Source organism: Rhipicephalus sanguineus, chromosome 1 (genome assembly GCF_013339695.2).
Source record: "Rhipicephalus sanguineus isolate Rsan-2018 chromosome 1, BIME_Rsan_1.4, whole genome shotgun sequence".
Lineage (NCBI taxonomy): Eukaryota > Metazoa > Arthropoda > Arachnida > Ixodida > Ixodidae > Rhipicephalus > Rhipicephalus sanguineus.
Window position 1 is genome coordinate 114,838,059 of NC_051176.1, and position 17,059 is coordinate 114,855,117.

The 17,059-nt window shown below is 46.4% G+C and overlaps 1 protein-coding gene across 3 annotated transcripts in view; it reads left to right on the plus strand.

The window, feature by feature from the left end:
- LOC119396462 (erlin-1) overlaps positions 1 to 17,059 on the plus strand; it is a 48,046-nt gene that overhangs the window by 14,091 nt on the left and 16,896 nt on the right. For all 3 annotated transcript variants that reach the window (XM_037663682.1, XM_049415989.1, XM_037663691.1), the window contains exons 9-10: positions 7,657 to 7,748; positions 15,118 to 15,207. In XM_037663682.1, coding sequence (XP_037519610.1) covers positions 7,657 to 7,748; positions 15,118 to 15,207 — 182 coding nt within the window. The remainder of the gene's footprint in view (positions 1 to 7,656; positions 7,749 to 15,117; positions 15,208 to 17,059) is intronic.

A 17,059-nucleotide genomic window follows, 5' to 3' on the forward strand; every position in this document is an offset into this window, starting at 1 on the left:
TACACGGATTTGCCTTGTCTTCGTACTTGCGGGCTTCGAACGCACTTGTGACTTTGTTTATTGCTGTGTTTTGGTTTTCTTTCGCATAAAAGGACTGGATCATTGTGAACTTCGTGACCAGATTTGAATTGGTGAGCCTAAAAAAGTTAAGTGGTGAAGTGGAACTGCTGAATGTTTGCTGAACTTCGTCTTGCGGCAAAGCGGATGCAGGCGACGCCGAGCCAAACGGAGCTGAAAGTACGAAGTTCAAACAAATCCGTGTACTACCCATCATTCCCATGCTGGCTGAAGCGCCATGCGTTGCAGCTCCCATAGACACTAGCGCCACAGTTCCCTCTAGTAAGTATTGTAGGAAGCTCTATGCTTCAAGGTAAACATCATTGACAGACCTCTGTCTGTCTGGCTAAAATTATAAGAAGAGAAGATTCTCCAGCCAAGTATAGTTTTTTATTTTTTTATTAAAAATGGGTTTGTGCACCGCGTAGTCCATGTCAACACTTGGATGACTCTTTCTGCGACCAAAACACCGGCTGCCAAAAGACATTCCCAGGGCTAGTTTATGAAGTTCCCTGTGTTGATTGCCATGTCGCTTACGTCGACGAGATGAAAAACTTTCCAGAAAAAATACGCCTGCACAGAAACAACAGATGTAGTTTCAGCGCAGAATGAAACGCTTTCGCAGAACACAGTGAGAAGCTGGACCATCGTATCAACTTCGACGACGCCCAAGTCACTGCAACAGGAGGTAGCAGCACAAAAAGATTATAGTATTGGAATTGTGGCACATACCGTATTTACGCGTTTGTAACTTGACTCAAATGTAGATTGAACCCTTTAATATAACACATGAAAAAAAAAAGAAGCACAGCGGTGGCACGTTGCTTGGCGGTGGCGGTAAATCTTCGCATAGGTGCCCGGCCAATGGTCGCTTCCGCACGGTAGATAAAAAACTGTGGCCAGCTGCTCCGGCAGGTGTCGGTACCCAAAGCTGCCTGAAACACGCACGGCGCGTTTGGGGACAGTAGAAGGCAAGAAAGTGAAGGGCAGGGAGGGCTGAGGCACGTAGATTTCGATTTGCTCTCGCTTGCCAAATGTGACCGTCATTTAAAAAAAATCGCATCAAGAACAGAAGCTCTTCCATCAGTTAACGGCTCCCCCGAACAAATCTCCGCTGAGCCGCTCTTTGTTGTCAGAAGTGGCACTGCTGATTGGAATAGCAGCGGCACTCCTGACTGTGAGCAGCAGCTTCGTAAAAGTTGAAAAAGAAAAATATCTTTTAAACAAGCGCACGGAATAATGACCATATTTTGTTGCATGTAACCCACACAAAAAATGCAGAAAATGTGGAGCTAAGGTCAACACTAAAAACACAAAGGTGCACAAAGGTGGCTTCATGGCGGTGCTTCACAGCTATGAAGGGAAGCTGGCTTTGCGACAAGAAGCGGGGATCAATTTTAGAAAATTTTCCACGAATCGTTGCTGAGGGTGTGGGTTATACGCGAGAAAATACACTATATGTTACAGGTGAAGCCAGAATGCAAATATAATGTTGTTATGATGAAACAGTGGCCCTGATTTCTCGTTTGTCCTGCCATTACTGCCGTACAGTCGAACCCGGGTATATCGAACTCGCCAAAAAACGTTTATTAGTTCGATATATGGCATAATTTGATATAGGCCCGCTATAGGATTTTGACACAAAGGCACATAACAATAAGAAAAGTACTTTATTAATATGGTGGCTTCCTTGTGTGCCTACTTTGGAACAAAATAGTCCTGGATTTTCTTCTGTGTCAACGACTTCGCTGCCTGCGACAGCACGCGCGCCTCCACGTTGTCCAACGAGTCGGAGCAGCTGAGGCCGCAACCTTCCACATTCACGCAATAGCGCCGGACCAACGCAAGTGCACTAATCACTTCGGAGGATGTAGGCAATGGGCCATCGTCAATTTCCTTATTGCTGTCGCTTTGGCTCGTGGTCGGCACGACGTCTGCAACGTAGTCCTCATCTTGTAGCTCACCCATGATGGCGACATCATCGTCCGCACTGACGAACTCGTCGAATGTCGATCCGTCGATAGCTCCCGGGAACGCTGCCAGCTCGCTCCAAACTTCGGCGGAAACACCTGCGGTGTCTTCAGTGCTGTCGTCGGAATTTGGGGTGTCATCACCAGGCATGCAGAAGCCGGCATGCCTAAAGCAGTTCTGGATTGTCTCCTTCGCGACATCTGCCCACGATCTACTCAACATAGAAAGAGCTCCGAGCAAGTCGATCTTAAGCTCCCTGCCGACACGAAGGTTCTGCAGCAGCCTCTCCACCAGGCACTTCCGATAGCCGGCTTTCAGTGCGCGTATAACGCCTTGATCCAGTGGTTGCAGTACATTTGTAGTGTTTGGGGGCAAAAAACGCAGCTCGATGTTGCTGAAGGTCGTACTGCAGTGGTGCGATGAACAATTGTCCACGAGCAGGCACACCTTGCAATTTTCGCCTACCAAAATCATCATTCCACGACGATAGCCACCTGCCGAAAAGCTCCCCGGTCATCCACGCTTTTGAGTTTGCTTGGTAGGTAACTGGAAGCGACAGCGCATTTCGAAAACACCGCGGTGCCGTGCTTTTCCCGATAACCAGAGGTCAAAGCTTTTTCGATCCGTCTAAATTAGCTGCCAACAGCACGGACACACGAGCTTTGTTTGCCTTGCCACCGCAAGTCTTGTCGCCACGACACACAAGTGTCTTGTTTGGCAACATTTGCCAAAATAGAGCGGTTTCATCCGCATTGAAGATATCTTTGGCTTGATATCTTGCTGCGATATCTTGATATCTCTGCGATATCTAGGCTGTCCAGGTCCGCCGCTCTGCTTTCACCTGTAACAGCTTTGCCAACGATGTCGTGCCGTTCTTTGAACCATTGGAGCCAGCCTGAACCACCTTGGAAATCGTTCCTGCCAAGCAGGAAAGCAAGGTCCTTGGCTTTCTGCTCGATCATAGGGCCGGACACCGGGATGTTTCGCGACCGAACGTCCACAAACCATTTGTAAACGCCGCTTCAACATCTTCGTACACAGCAGTGTGCACACGTCAGGCGCCACGGGCACCTGGCCTTTTGTCCGACTTGGCCCTGATGTCTGCCTTCTTCTTGTTCTTCAGGATAGTACTCAAGGTGCTCCTTGGAATTTTGTACGCGGTGGCGACGTCGGACTTCTTTTCACCGCGCTCGACCTGATTTATGATTTCGAGTTTCGCGGCGAACGGCAAATTCTGCCTCTTTGCACAAGCCATGACGACAGCGCGCCAATAAAGTTCACAGAGCACCAACAGGCAACACCACCAGCACGGACCACGCTGAATGAGGACTCGAGGAAAACAGGCAGCAGCAGGCACACAAGCATAAAGAAAGAAAAAATGGTGCTCACCTCTACCGCCTCCGCGCCTCGGAGAAAGCACGACGGCCTCTGATTGGCTGTAAGCGCTGCGAGCGGGCCAGGATCATTTCTTGCAGGGGGGTGTTCGCCCATGCACAACCGGGTCTAAATCACTTTTTCTAAGGTGGCGCCAGCAGTTTTCCCCACCACCGCGAGGGAAAGCCAACTTGCTGGGGCACTTTTGAGGCACATGGAGTTTGATATATCGGTTGTCGTTGCTATTTTCGTTCGATGTAACAGTAACTTTTGCTATATATTCTCAATGTAAATTTACCGTGTTTAGAAATCGTTCGATATACGGGATAATTTGATATAAACGGGTTCGATATAGTCGGGCTCGACTGTACTAGTTTTGGTTTCAGTTGTAAGTCGACCCCCCCCCCCCCCCAACCCCCCATTTTCGGATTTCAAATTTAGATAAGATGGGTCAACCTGCAATCGTGTAAATATGGTACAGACGACGCTGGGAAACATCAGCCGGTCAACAGGAATGCTACCGAGCGTATATGTACATGGCCTTCAAAATCAGTGGGGAAGGCAATGCATTGACAACGGCGGCGGAAAGAACGACAGTTGAAGGGGACACAACTGCTAAAAAGTGCTAGCTGCAGTGCCTACCAGGCAATCACCCGCTGAAGAAGAGGCCGAATGGGCCTCGAAACATAGGGACTTTTTTAATTAAGAACTAAAAACTACACTTGGCTGGAGAGTCTTCTCTTATATCAGAAAGAAAGATGATGACTTAAGTGCTCCTTTTTCTTTGTTAGACACAATATTAATGAGAACTAACAGACAATAATGCCAAGGAAAGTATAGGGGATGTTATTTGTAGTAATTGGGATATAAATGTGAAGAAAGTAAAGTGGATGAAAAGATAACTTGCCGCTGGCAGGGACCGAACCTGCAACCTTCGATTAACGCGTCCGATGCTCTAACACTGAGCTATGGCGGCAGTCATCCTCCCGTCCACTTTATGGGGTATATATGTGCATTTAAACATAGGAGTGTTACTCAGCGCCGATCGCAGCCATGGCAGCGAGTGTGGAACACTTTTTCTGCCTGGAGGCGTCGTGTAGCACGTGACCTTTTTTTTTTACGAGCTGGCAGCTGACCAATAATCCCTCGCATACTACCTAAAGGCATCAAGTCTGCCAGAGCGAGACCCTCGCTATGAATGAAGAAAAGAGGATGACTTTTAAGGGCTTGTTTTTCTTTGTTAGACACAATATTAATGAGAACTAACAGACAATAATGTCAAGGAAAGTATAGGGGATGTTATTTGTAGTAATTAGGATATAAATGTGAAGAAAGTAAAGTGGACGAAAAGATAACTTGCCGCCAGCAGGGACCGAGCCTGCGACCTTCGAATTATGCGTCTGATGCTCTACCACTGACCTACGGCGACAGTCATCCTCCAGTCCACTTTATGGGGTATATATGTGCGTTTAGATGTGGGAGTGTTAGCGCCGATCGCAGCTGTAGCGGTGAGTGTGGAACACTCTTTTTCTGCCTGGAGGCGCAGGTTCGGTCCCTGCCGGCGGCAAGTTATCTTTTGGTCCACTTTACTTTCTTCACATTTATATCCTAATTACTACAAATAACATCCCCTATACTTTCCTTGGCATTATTGTCTGTTAGTTCTCATTATTATAGCTGCTTATATTAGGTATCGAGTAACTCACTAGAGTTACTCAAGCAAACAGTGGAGCATTCACTGAAAATACGTCATTACTTTCATCAAGCACTTTCATCGTTAAATACTTTCATCATTAATACAGTCAATTCTCACTACGATGAAATTGACAAGACACTAAATTTTTTTGTGCTATATAGTAGACAACACAAATTTAGGCTTGTGCGAATAGTAAGTTTTAGGTCCGAAGCGAATTCGAAGCGAATAGTGGTTTGGTCGAAGCGAATTTCGAAGTGAATTCGAATTGTTTATATCACATATTATAAAGAAAAATGAGCATATTTGTCATGACCCAACTAACCAGCGCAATATTTTTAAGTTGAAACAAGGCATATGCATATGTCATTCTTTTTGGTTCAAAGGGAAGTGGAAGCAACTTTGAGTAATAGCAGGATTTGACTTTCGGTAGGACGCAAGTGATAACCTGTAAAATATGTTACTTTTTAAAATTGACTATACTTAGAGCATATAAGTCGGTATAACAAGCTTTTAAACGAAAAAAATCATGAATTGATGTGCGGGTAATACAGTAAAACCTCATTAATTCGAACTCTGTTATTTCGAAATCCTGCATAATTAGGATTTCTTTGGCCCCGTATTTTGCAATGTAAATTTGAGTGAATAATTTGAAGTGGCAGTCAGTACCAGCCCGGTTAATTCGAAAACTTTGGGTGCCATGTGCAAATTCCCCGATCCCGATTTAGCCGCAAATCCGCAGAAACGATGGCCCTTAGGAGCCACAAGGCAGTGCAATGTGGCGATACTAATGAGTGACAAGTGAAGCATCCCAGCCTTGCTGCTGCCAGCGCAAGAAAAAACACTAAACAAAAGGCGGTCTCGTGGTCAGCTAAAATGTGCGCCTGCGGATAAGATATGCTTCACAGCAACACAGCGGTGACACGCAGGCAGCATGACGCATGCTTCTCTCAACATCAGCGCATCATGATTTACCCATTTTTTCTGGGAAAATAGAGAAATTAATAAAGGGCGGTCTGAAGGAATCCGCGATGTATGCGAACCTCCGAATGGCGGTTGTTCCGGCAATTTGCGCACTTGCACTGCTGGCGGAGTACTTGCTTGCAACGCCTACTTTGAAAACTTCAATGATCATCTTTTCCACCCAGAACACATCACGAATTCCGTCACACTGGTCATTATTAAATTCTTTATTTGACCAGAAAGAATGGGCGAATGGTCGCATCATGACGCGCTGAAGCTGCGAGGAGCAGGCGACATGCTGCCCGCGTGTCACCACTGTGTTGCAGCGAAGCACATCTTTTTCGCAGGCACACATTTCAGTTGATCACGAGACCGTTTTTTTTTTTTTTTCACTTTCTTTTTTTTTTCCTACGCTGGTAGCAGCAAGACCCGCCGTTTCCCCGGTTTAACGGCAAAATTGGGACCAGGTATTGCTTGAAGACATAACCCTTGTAGCTGCAAACTAGCAGGAACAGCAAACGACCACCTCTGATTACTTCCAGTAATTTAAAGTTCCTTGCATCCCGCTTTTTGTATGTTTGGTTAATTCGAAAATCCGCTTAATTAGACTTTTCACAGTCCCAGTGACTTTGAATTAACGAGGTTTTACTGTATGTTCATTTAAACTTGAAGTGGGGCTTCGCGGCAGTGCAGATTTTTTCTGGAAAGGTGTATTCACGGTATAGCATACCTCTAGTGCAGTGAAACCACCTTTATTTGAGGGGGGGGGGGGAGGGTACATGCGGTTTATATATTTCTATTCGTTCATTTCGAATACTTCGAAATTTCCTAGAATTGAAATTCGTTTCGAAGCGAATTTGAATACTGCAATATTTGTCTGAATATTCGAAGTGCTCGAATATTCACACAAGCCTACACAAATTATTACAGTAATGTCACAAGCATAGCAAAAGCTGTTGATTATGGAGAGCAGTTCTACCACACTATGGCATGTTTCCTTAGCCTAAAGATCACAGTAGTGGAACTTCCAGTCGCCGCCACATGTGGAGAGTCACGTTACCTGAGGAGAAACATCACGTATGATGTCATTGGTAGGGTGGCATGTCGATGTTGACTCTGATTATGGCAGTAGTGATGCTGACAAAATAATGAGAACCTCAAAGTGGCACGGCGTAGGTTACTGGCCCCCAGTGACCCGGGCCAACCACTGACACTGGCAGAATGTTCATACTTTATGCAATGCCAGGCAGAACCTTCCCTTTCATTGAAATTTTACAGCGGTGGTATGACATCATATGCGCCGTTCCTGCTCAGGCACATAACTCTCCCACATGTGACGGTGACTGGAAGTGCCCCTATTGCACTCTTTAGTATATGGAAACACATTGCATTGTGCATGCTAGCATGAAGCTTGCCACCTACATCTTGATGTATGGACTGTCTGTTGTCAACAAGCTCATGTAAGTTTACTTTGTACACATATGAGTTTAATTTGTAGTTGCATGCAACTGTTGGCTGGATGACAGCTTTCCCTTTCACAACATGAAGAACTGTCATGTGAGTTTTCTTATTTATGCACGTTTCCACCAATGTTACAGGGAAGCTGAAAAGACGAAGTTGCTCATAGCAGAACAGAGACAGAAGGTTGTGGAGAAAGATGCTGAAACTGACAGGAAAAAAGCCATCATTGGTGAGTCCAAAGTCATGGTATACGTGTTTAGTGGCTTCATTGTTTCATGAATGGGCAACATCATTGTTGATGAAGCTGTAAACCTTTAGTAGTACAAAAGGAAACTAAAGTGTTGCTTTTTTGGGATGATGCTAGTACAGTCGAACCCGTTTATAACGAACTCGAAAGTGCCGCAAAAACTGGTAGTTATATTAGTAGGTCGTTGTAAATGGACTCTCTCTCAGAAACGTACATTTAGCAACCAGGCTGCTTTTTTCTTTCGGTGCATTTTTATTGAAAAGTGCTAACAACCCCGCCAGTGAAAAGTTAAACCTTTTTGCCTTGTGAAGCGACGTCTGCCGCATGCACGAGTGAATTAAACTGCCTTTGCAGTGAACCGACACTACAGTCAAATCTCGTTACAACGAACACCACATTAACGAACATTTCAAATTAACGAACTTTTAAGAAATCCCGTGCCGACTGCTTATAGTTTCAATGTAAAAATATTTCACTACTACGAACTTCAGAATAACGAACATTTCAGAATAACGATCGTTATTTAATTCCCGTGTAATCTTAACAACACCTCAGTGCTACGAACTTATATCCCGAAATGCGAGGATTCTTAGATTTCAGTGTATCGGTCATGGCAGTCGGAGCTGTAAGGTAGCAGACGACGCAGCGCGAAGAGCGGACGCCCTCCCGCTAAAACCTGAGATGGCACGGGAGGAGAAAGACGCGGGCGGAGAACTTTTTTTTTTCCCTTCGTTGCGGAGGCGACAACGCATCAGGTTTTGTAAAGGCCCAACCACCATGCATAGCACGCGACCGACGCGACTTCGAGCGAAGGCGACTGCGACAAACGGGCTCCGTCGCGCTGCTCGATTGAAAACTATTGCGCGCACGCAGGCAAATTACGAAAAAGAATTACAGAGTAGATGAATGACAACATGCCAAATTTATTATTGTCTTGTTTGAGATAAAGATGCCATAAAAGCGTTTCGGGACTTCCTTTTTTCGCAATATTATGTTTAACCGCGGCAGTAGTATCTGCTGTGATCCCATGGGGCGCCCGGAAGCGTACGCTGCCTACGCTACGTCGCACTTTGCAAACTGCGTTATGTTGGGGTTAGTCCACGAGGCGCATTTCGACAACGTTTCCTCTTGCTGTCTTAGAACGTTTAAGAAAAGCCGCAGCGCCTCACGTCGTTGCTTCGCAGGGAGAAGGGCTACCTCACACGACGACGATGTTGACATTGCAGCAAGCTACCACCGAAACATCAAAACGAACCGTCGATCATAAATAACGACAAAATACGGCCGCTGCCTCGCTCTCCGCGTGAGATGGGGCTGTAAATAAGGTAGCCTATAACTTGCATTCCTTGAAGTACGCGCCGATTGGAAGCATCACGCGCAAATTGCAACCGAAGCAAGGGTCAGAGATGCTGCCATGTTGTTGGATATCGTCATGCTCACTTCCGGGCGACAAGCGATGTTTTCTGGCTTTCCAGAAACATGGGATGCTATCGCGGAACGATTCTATTTCAGATTCCAATGCCTTTCGTGCTTTTCGCGCTTGGCCAGTGGTCAGAACGACGGTCCGTCCGCGTTATCAGCGCAATCAGCCAGCCGTGTGGAATCGGAAATAGCATCGTTTCGCGATTCCACCCCTGCGACAAGCGACGGCGATGGATGGCCCTCCGCGACAGCAAATCCTGTCGGCCGTCGCTCAAAACTCGCGTGCATGCAGTTGGGCCTTAAAGGACTGCAGCGATGACATGAACGACGATGTCACGGTAGCACCCGAAGATCGCGACGAGTCCGTGTCGGCCACAGATGCGTTGGACTACTTGAGGAAACTCCGCATATTCATAGAAAAAAGCGGAACAGCGACCGAAGTGGCGGATAAAAATGCGGACGGTCTAGAATCGTTCGTGACGCAGAGTTTGTGCTGCACTCGTCAAAAAAACGATCACGGACTATTTCAAATAAACGTGCCTTGTCTGACGTTCACGTGTGCATTGTTGTGAGAAACGAGTTCAAGGACGTACCGTTGCAAAGGTAGGACGTTTGCGTTACTGAAATTCTATTGTTATGGTAAATTTTTGGGCTTTCACTATAACGACCTTTCAGAATAACGAACATTTTTCCGCGGTCCCCTGAAGTTCGTTATAAAACCGCGGTACCGCCACTTGGAGCCAATCATCCCTGGCTAGTCATGTGCAGCACATCGCCTACTCGGCTCACGTCATCACTGCCAGGCCGTTTGCTGTATTGTGTGCATTTGTGCGCTCTTTGTGCCCGCTTCACTTCAGATCATGCACGGGTGCGGCGAGTAGCCTGTTTGCTCAACGTGGCAAAGACCAGCATTTTGCAAGCAATGCGCACTCTCTGTCTCCGCTATGCTCTGACAGTCCTGTCTGACAGGCGCGGCGCGCTTGGTTTGTTGCCTAATAAAACACTCAATATACGCTTGCTACATATAAGTACATCGACGTTTCTCAGTGCCCGGGCCGCTCAACACCAGCGAGCTACTTTTGTTTCTACGAAGCGACGCACACTTTATCTTGCACGGCGCTGCGGCAGCGAACTTGCAAATGGCAGCATCACGCGCTTGTGCTGCTTGTACCGCTGTCAGTCCGAACAGTGTACGCCACACGTGCAGGCGAGCCGATAGCTGCAGATGACTGTGATAAGGTTGTTGGCGATAAGTCATAATGGCACGTTCATCGCCAGCCGCCACATCGCCTTCGCTCTCTTCTAATGCTTATCCGTGAAGGAATTGTCAAAATCGCGCGGAAATCATAATCATTGATCGGGCGGTCTTGGCCGTTACTGAAAAGACGAAAGACATTTTGTGGCACGTTGTGGCGTCGACACAGTGAACTTTTAAGCACCGAAAAGTTATCGCGGTCATCGCTTATTGCATTTTATGGCTTCTTGCGTTTCAAGGCATAGGTTCATCATAGGCAGTCGTTGCTGCAGAGAACGGTGCCAGAAAAGGTTGCTGTGCGAAAGCTGACCGCAAGGCTTCATGCTGCCTCCTATTTCTTTTTTTAACACGAAAGTGTTTTATGCCGGGGTCCACCAAGTACTTCCGTTACCGGATATGACGTTCATAAAATGGACACCAACGGCTGAGAAAGAAAAAAACCGAGAAAAAGATCCGCTGCTGGGAATCGAACCCACGACGCTGCGGCCGCGACGGTAAGCGCCCGACGCTAAACCAACTAAGCTAGCTTGACAGATGCTGGACACCTCACAAACGCGCCTTATATCTTTCACACATTCTCTCTCGCAAGGTGCTCTCTGTTGGCGGTGTAGATAGGTGGGACAGAGCGGGGGTGGTGCCACCGTCTGTGAGAGGTGAAAAGAAGTAAGGCGTCACGATCGAAATTTACTAGCGCTTACTCCGAGATTGCGTGCGATATTGGAGGTCATGGTTAAAACGTCTCGATACCAGCAAGGGAGACTGGCCGTGCTGGCGTCGCCGAGGCACCCTAGACGCAGTTACGTTCTTTGCCTTTCGCTTCGTGTGAGCGTGCGCCGGCTCTTAGGTGTGCAGCTTGCACATGCACTAACGGGATTTCTCCGCTGCCAACTACTTTGATTGCGAGAGCACCGACTAACAAAACTGCTGCAATACGTGTTGCAGAAAGGACACGATTTCGATGGGCGAATGTCGTGCCTTGATGAAGCTAGACAGAGGCCAGTGGCATGCACGCGTTTGCGGCTCAAGCTAAGAACGTCTACGAACTAGGCGTCAACATGGGTGCATCCACACCAATCAGTGCTATAGCTGCCAAACACGAATACACATTGTACAAGCTCTCATATATCATTACAGAATAAGCACTACTTCTGTGTAGATACGTTTCACTTTCGTGTTATACCAATTCCTATGACTGAGGGATCAGCCATGTTTATTTTATTCGTCACTGCCATTCTGCTACTGAAGCAATGCCAGGTCGCAGCGTCCAAAATCAACGTGCGGTCCTCACCGATCTAGGGTATCTTCGTCACAAATAAACTGGAGCGGGGCACGCGCGAGCGCGTGCCTCTCATGCTTTAGAAGGCCTGCTTTAACTTTTTTCAGTCTGTATACACCATATTTTTACCGCAACCATGTCTGAAGTGTTCGTTGTAAAAGTAGGAGGCTTTGAAAAATGTTCGCTATATGTGGATGCAATTTCAATGGGTAGCATAGGAAAAATGTAAGTGCACCGAAATATGGTAGTTATAACCGATAAATCGTTACATCTGGGATTGTTATACTAAGTGGGTTCGACTGTATGTTGTGCTATCGTTCTGTAGGACAACATCAAACACATTCACTGCCATATTTCTCATACAATATCTTGTTACCTTTGCTCTAATGCAGGAGTTATGCTGTTATATTTTAATAAGCAGCGGTATTAAATGGATAGAGGTTTGGTGCATGGGCTCATTGGTATGGCACTGTCTACAGCCTGTTAGAGCATGATTGCATTGCAAACGTACACACACAATGTGACCACGAGCTAATTGCAGGTGTGCATGCTCTGCTGTATTAAAAAAATGCACATTCTTAGCATGCACGGACGTAATACAGTAGACTGTCGTCAAGCGGAACTTGAAGGGACTAGGGAAATATGTTCCTTTTAACAGGAGTTTCATTTACTGAGCAGGGGTGCAGAATTCAAGTATGAAACCAATCCGTTTAAGAGATTTCTGTTTACTTGGGAGTCTTCTGTACAGTGGAACCTCTTAAAGGGACCCTCTAACACTTTTCCAGACCTCATTGTTTTAGATTTTTTACTTTCGGGTTGCGTAGACTGAAGGCTGAAGAGATTAGTGTAGCAAGACCAGTAGCGATAGGGGCACACAGTCTGAAGCTATTCAGCCTAGAACACTCAAAATACAATAAAATGGAGGCCTACCCTCAACTCTATTTTCGCGGGTCACCTGACCACGTTTTACTCGCCCTGTGACGTTTGATGGCGCCCCAATGAAATGAACTGAAAGATCCTACGTACGGGTAGCTTGCATACAATGTTGCCCGTTCTTTCCAGTGTAATGATGATGCCGTTGCGATAGTAACAAACAGTGTGGTGCATTAAGAGTGAACTGCACGTGCGAAACGAGGCAGATCGCGAACACTTCTATCATGTTTTGTAGTTTTAGTCACCTTTCTTGTTGCGACGGCATCTATATCAACGCTCTTACATTTTTTTCCCTTCAGTTTCTTCAAACAGCGCCTGGAGCATCCCCAGAGCATTTCCTCCAGCGCCATGGCGTTTGGCACATTCTTTGCCGGGCGCTGCAGTTTTAAAGCCGAGAAAGTCTAAGACCGTTCGTCTAGTTGGTGTTCAGTGAAAAAAGCATTCTAAAAAAAACTAAACCCAATAATAACCCCTGTTGTGATGCAACGCCGTTATTACTTCTAACGTTACATTTATCCAATCATAGGACAGCGCTCGTCTTCGTCATTTCCGCCCGCAATAGTTCTGGTGAGTGCCACTACTCGTTGATGCGGTCGGCAGCGATGTAGGCGCTTCAAAAATAGTGTTGGAGGGCCCCTTTAAATATAGCACCGGATGACCTGAACCATGTTCCTTTGTGAGTTCTGCCTGCACTGTCTTTGTGTGTGTCTGGTATGGCTAAGTAAGCACACGTGGGCATTTATTTATTATTATTTCTCCTTGAGTGTTCATTAGGGCAAAGTGCGTCATATAAAGAGGCAGGTGAGTGAGTGCACGCAGCAAGAGAAGGGGGGAGGGGGTGCAGGAGGGCACTTGTCTCCTCCTCAGTGCCAGTCCTAGGGCCAGAGGTTATTGTTAGAAAAAGAATAGGTGAAGCAATATTCTGCAGTATTGAGAAGTACACTGCTAATTTTTTCAGTCCAAATAATGAAGTATGACGTAGCATTGTGGTGGGGAGAGGAGTGAAAGGTGGAGAGCAGAAAAGAAAGGCCACCTTCTCCAGATGAGTACCTATGCTACCGAGCACCAGATGGGGTGTTACCTCTCTTTGTCAGAAAAGCCAGTGAATGCCTGGCCCCGCTGGCAATCGAACCCAGTACCTCCCACACTGGAGGTGGATACTCTACAACACAGCCCACAAGGGAGCACGTTTCACACGGAAGGGAGTGAGGGAATAGAAGACTAGAAGAGGAGATTTGAGTCAAGGCAACCTCCATCGACCAAGCAGCAAAGGCCGCATATGCTCATGATTGCTGCCACAGAGGTCTCCTGGCCATAGGCGAATGCGCCGTAGCAGAAATGAGCAGAGGAGAAGGGTGAAGGTGCAGGGGCCTTGGAAGACGTGCAGATGCCACAGCAGTGGTCAAGGGTCTGGAGTGCGTGCCTCCAATGTGGGAGGTACTGGGTTCGATCCCCAATGCCGCTGAGCACCAAGTGGTTTCTTTAATAAGAAGAGATAATAATAATAATTGTTGGGGCTTTGTGTCCCAAAACTACGATATGATTATGAGGGATGCCGTAGTAGGGAGCTCCGGAAATTTCGACCACCTTGGGTTCTTTAATGTGCACCTAAATCTAATCACATGGGCCTCTAGCATTTTCGCCTCCATCGAAAATACAGCCGCTGCGGCTGGTATTCAACCCTGCGACCTTCGGGTCAGCATTCGAGCACCATAACCACCAGACCACCATGAAGGGTAATCAGGAGAGAGGTGCCCTGACTTGGCACTCAGTGATGTGGGCACTGATGTCTAGAAGGTGGTTTCTCCTTTCAGTTCTCTGCTATCCTTAATTCCCTTACGCTTCCCTTGCACAACACTTGTCACTTCCCTTGCACTTGTCACGGCCATGACAGTGGATCTAGAACATATTTTCAGTTGGAGATATCATTATAGTATGCCAGTGTGAGATGTCTGTTGTCTTCATGTGGTGGTAAGCAGAAGAACGCCTGGAACTAGTGCCTCCAAAAATGCAGTTTGTTGCTTATCTTTGAATTTTTTGAGTGGCACTTCCTTTTTTAGAAGTAATCCAGAAAGATTTCTAGAAACTTCACATATACAGCTGCTGTCACGCTTTACCGGAACATGTTAAACACTTTTTTTGTTTGTGTTTATTGAATCTGGCATTTTTCTAGTAATCGATTCTTAGTGTGAACTTAATTCATCTGCTTCTTACAACCCCCAGTGTGCCTTGTTATGGCCTTGCATGTCTTGTTAACTTCTCCACAATCATGATATGTCTGTTCTTGATAGGCCTGATAGCAGCTATAGTACTGCCTTTTCTGTCTGATGTCAAAAGTGTAAAAATGCAAGGCAAACTACTTGCCAGCTCATAATGTTTTGCCTGTTGCATATGCTAATGTTTACGCATTTGGTAACTTGCCATTTTATATCACAGCTGAGACCAATTGCCATCTTTTGTTGCAGATGCTGAGAAAGTTGCTCAAGTGGCTAAGATTCAATACACGCAGAAGATCTTAGAGCAGGAATCCCTGAAAAAGATGTCTCATATTGAAGGTGAGCTTTGGTGCAGCTAGGTAGGAGTGCCTCTTGGACTTGGTCAGCATTGCTGCCCTAAGGTTGCCTTCAGTAGCAATTTAGAGGGGGCAAAGTAATGTGTGAATTCAATACTAATTGCTCATAATGTGTTTTGACAAGTAAAAGCCAACTTTACTTCATTGGTGTCTGGGTACAAAAAATGCTGTAGCCTTTGCCTCCACGCCATTGCAGAGATTTTCTGGACGATGTGGTTTTGTTCGCGACTTTGCTGTTTGGCAGTACAGTAAAACCTCGGTGATACGAATCTCGTGGGGCCACTAAAAATATTTGTATCATCCGAAATTCGTATCACCAAAAAACATGGAAAATTAATATGCGACAAAAGAAAGCTAGCGTATGTTTTCATTTCTTGTTTCTCAGGGACGCAGCAACGTCATGAACAGTTCTGAACAATTGCCAGTAATGTTTTTAGATGTCAACGATCATGCTTGTACTCGTAAATATGCGGTGCGTGCGCGCGTGTGTAATTAAGTAACCAGGTGTGCTGTGAACTGTGACAGCTAGTCGCCTCTTCCAAATCTTGGTACGCTTTTTCGCATGACATCAGAGTGCTGCGGCGAAAATGACTTAGAGTGCTTTGCACGCAATTGAACGCCCGAAAATTTTAGGACCGCTGCCCTTTGTCGTTATTACTTTCTTATCGCGGCGGTGTTTTGGATGTTTTTCGGGAGATTTAGGCCACGCCCGTACAATCGGAAGGTTTGCTCAAAATTCGGGAATCTCCTGTGGAAATCAGAGAGTTTGGAGGTGCGCGCGTCCCCGACAGTCGTGCATGTTGATGTTGCTAGGCCTAGCTCCTTCGCGAAGACATCGCTTGCATCTACGTGGCAGGCGCGTGTAAACAAAATACAATGACGCTGCCTCGAGCATAGCAGCACGCGTCGACGCGTTAAAGAGAGAGAGCGCTACATAGCGTTATCTGTAATCTAAACGCGAAGGTATATGAAGGCTCATTGAGGCCTCAAAGATTCGCGCGCACAGTCTCGGATGTCTCGGAGGTTACGACGTGCCGCTGATGGTCTGTTCTAACAAACTATCGGCGCGGCGCGCATGACAGCGCATGATGCCTTGTCTTCCGCGACAGCACGGGCAGCACCTATTCGTACCTGCGTGGTAGCGTACGTTCGTATCAAACGTCACTGGGTGAAAATCGGTTCGTAACAACCGTACTCCATTACATCGCAGGCTAATGTGCCTTGGCCGGGACCACAGAAAAATTCGTATCACCCCGAAATTCGTACGAGCCGTGATCGTATCACCGGGGTTCTACTGTACTACGTACCTACTTACCAATTTCGTGTCAACAAGGATCTGCCACAATGAAATTTTTCGCATGCAGTGGCTCAAGTTTTAGATTTCTATCGTATACATAAAAAAATTGAGATGTGACGAATGTTGATCCTTCTCATGCTTTGCATTACTTCACCTTCTCTCACCAATTTTACCTATAACTGCTTTGCATTGGCATAACGATTAGGCTTATTTATCTTTAATGCATATACAGTAAAAGCTCGTTAATTCAACCCTCGTTAAGTGGGAAAATCGGATAGTTCGGACGTGTTCCCTGGTCCTGTCCAGCATATGCATTGTTTGATGGCCTCTCGTTAATTCGGTCACATTTGACCGCAACCCAGGTAATTCGGATGATCCTGCGCCACAAATGTGTAGCGCAAAAGAGCCAAAACGGCGTTCGTAGACAACTGAAACGAGTCGGCACTGTCCGCATCGCTATCTTCGTCAGTTGGTGACCACGATTTTGTCCACATGTGGATCCTGCACTCAGCAGCTTCGTTTTAATTGGATGTAATGC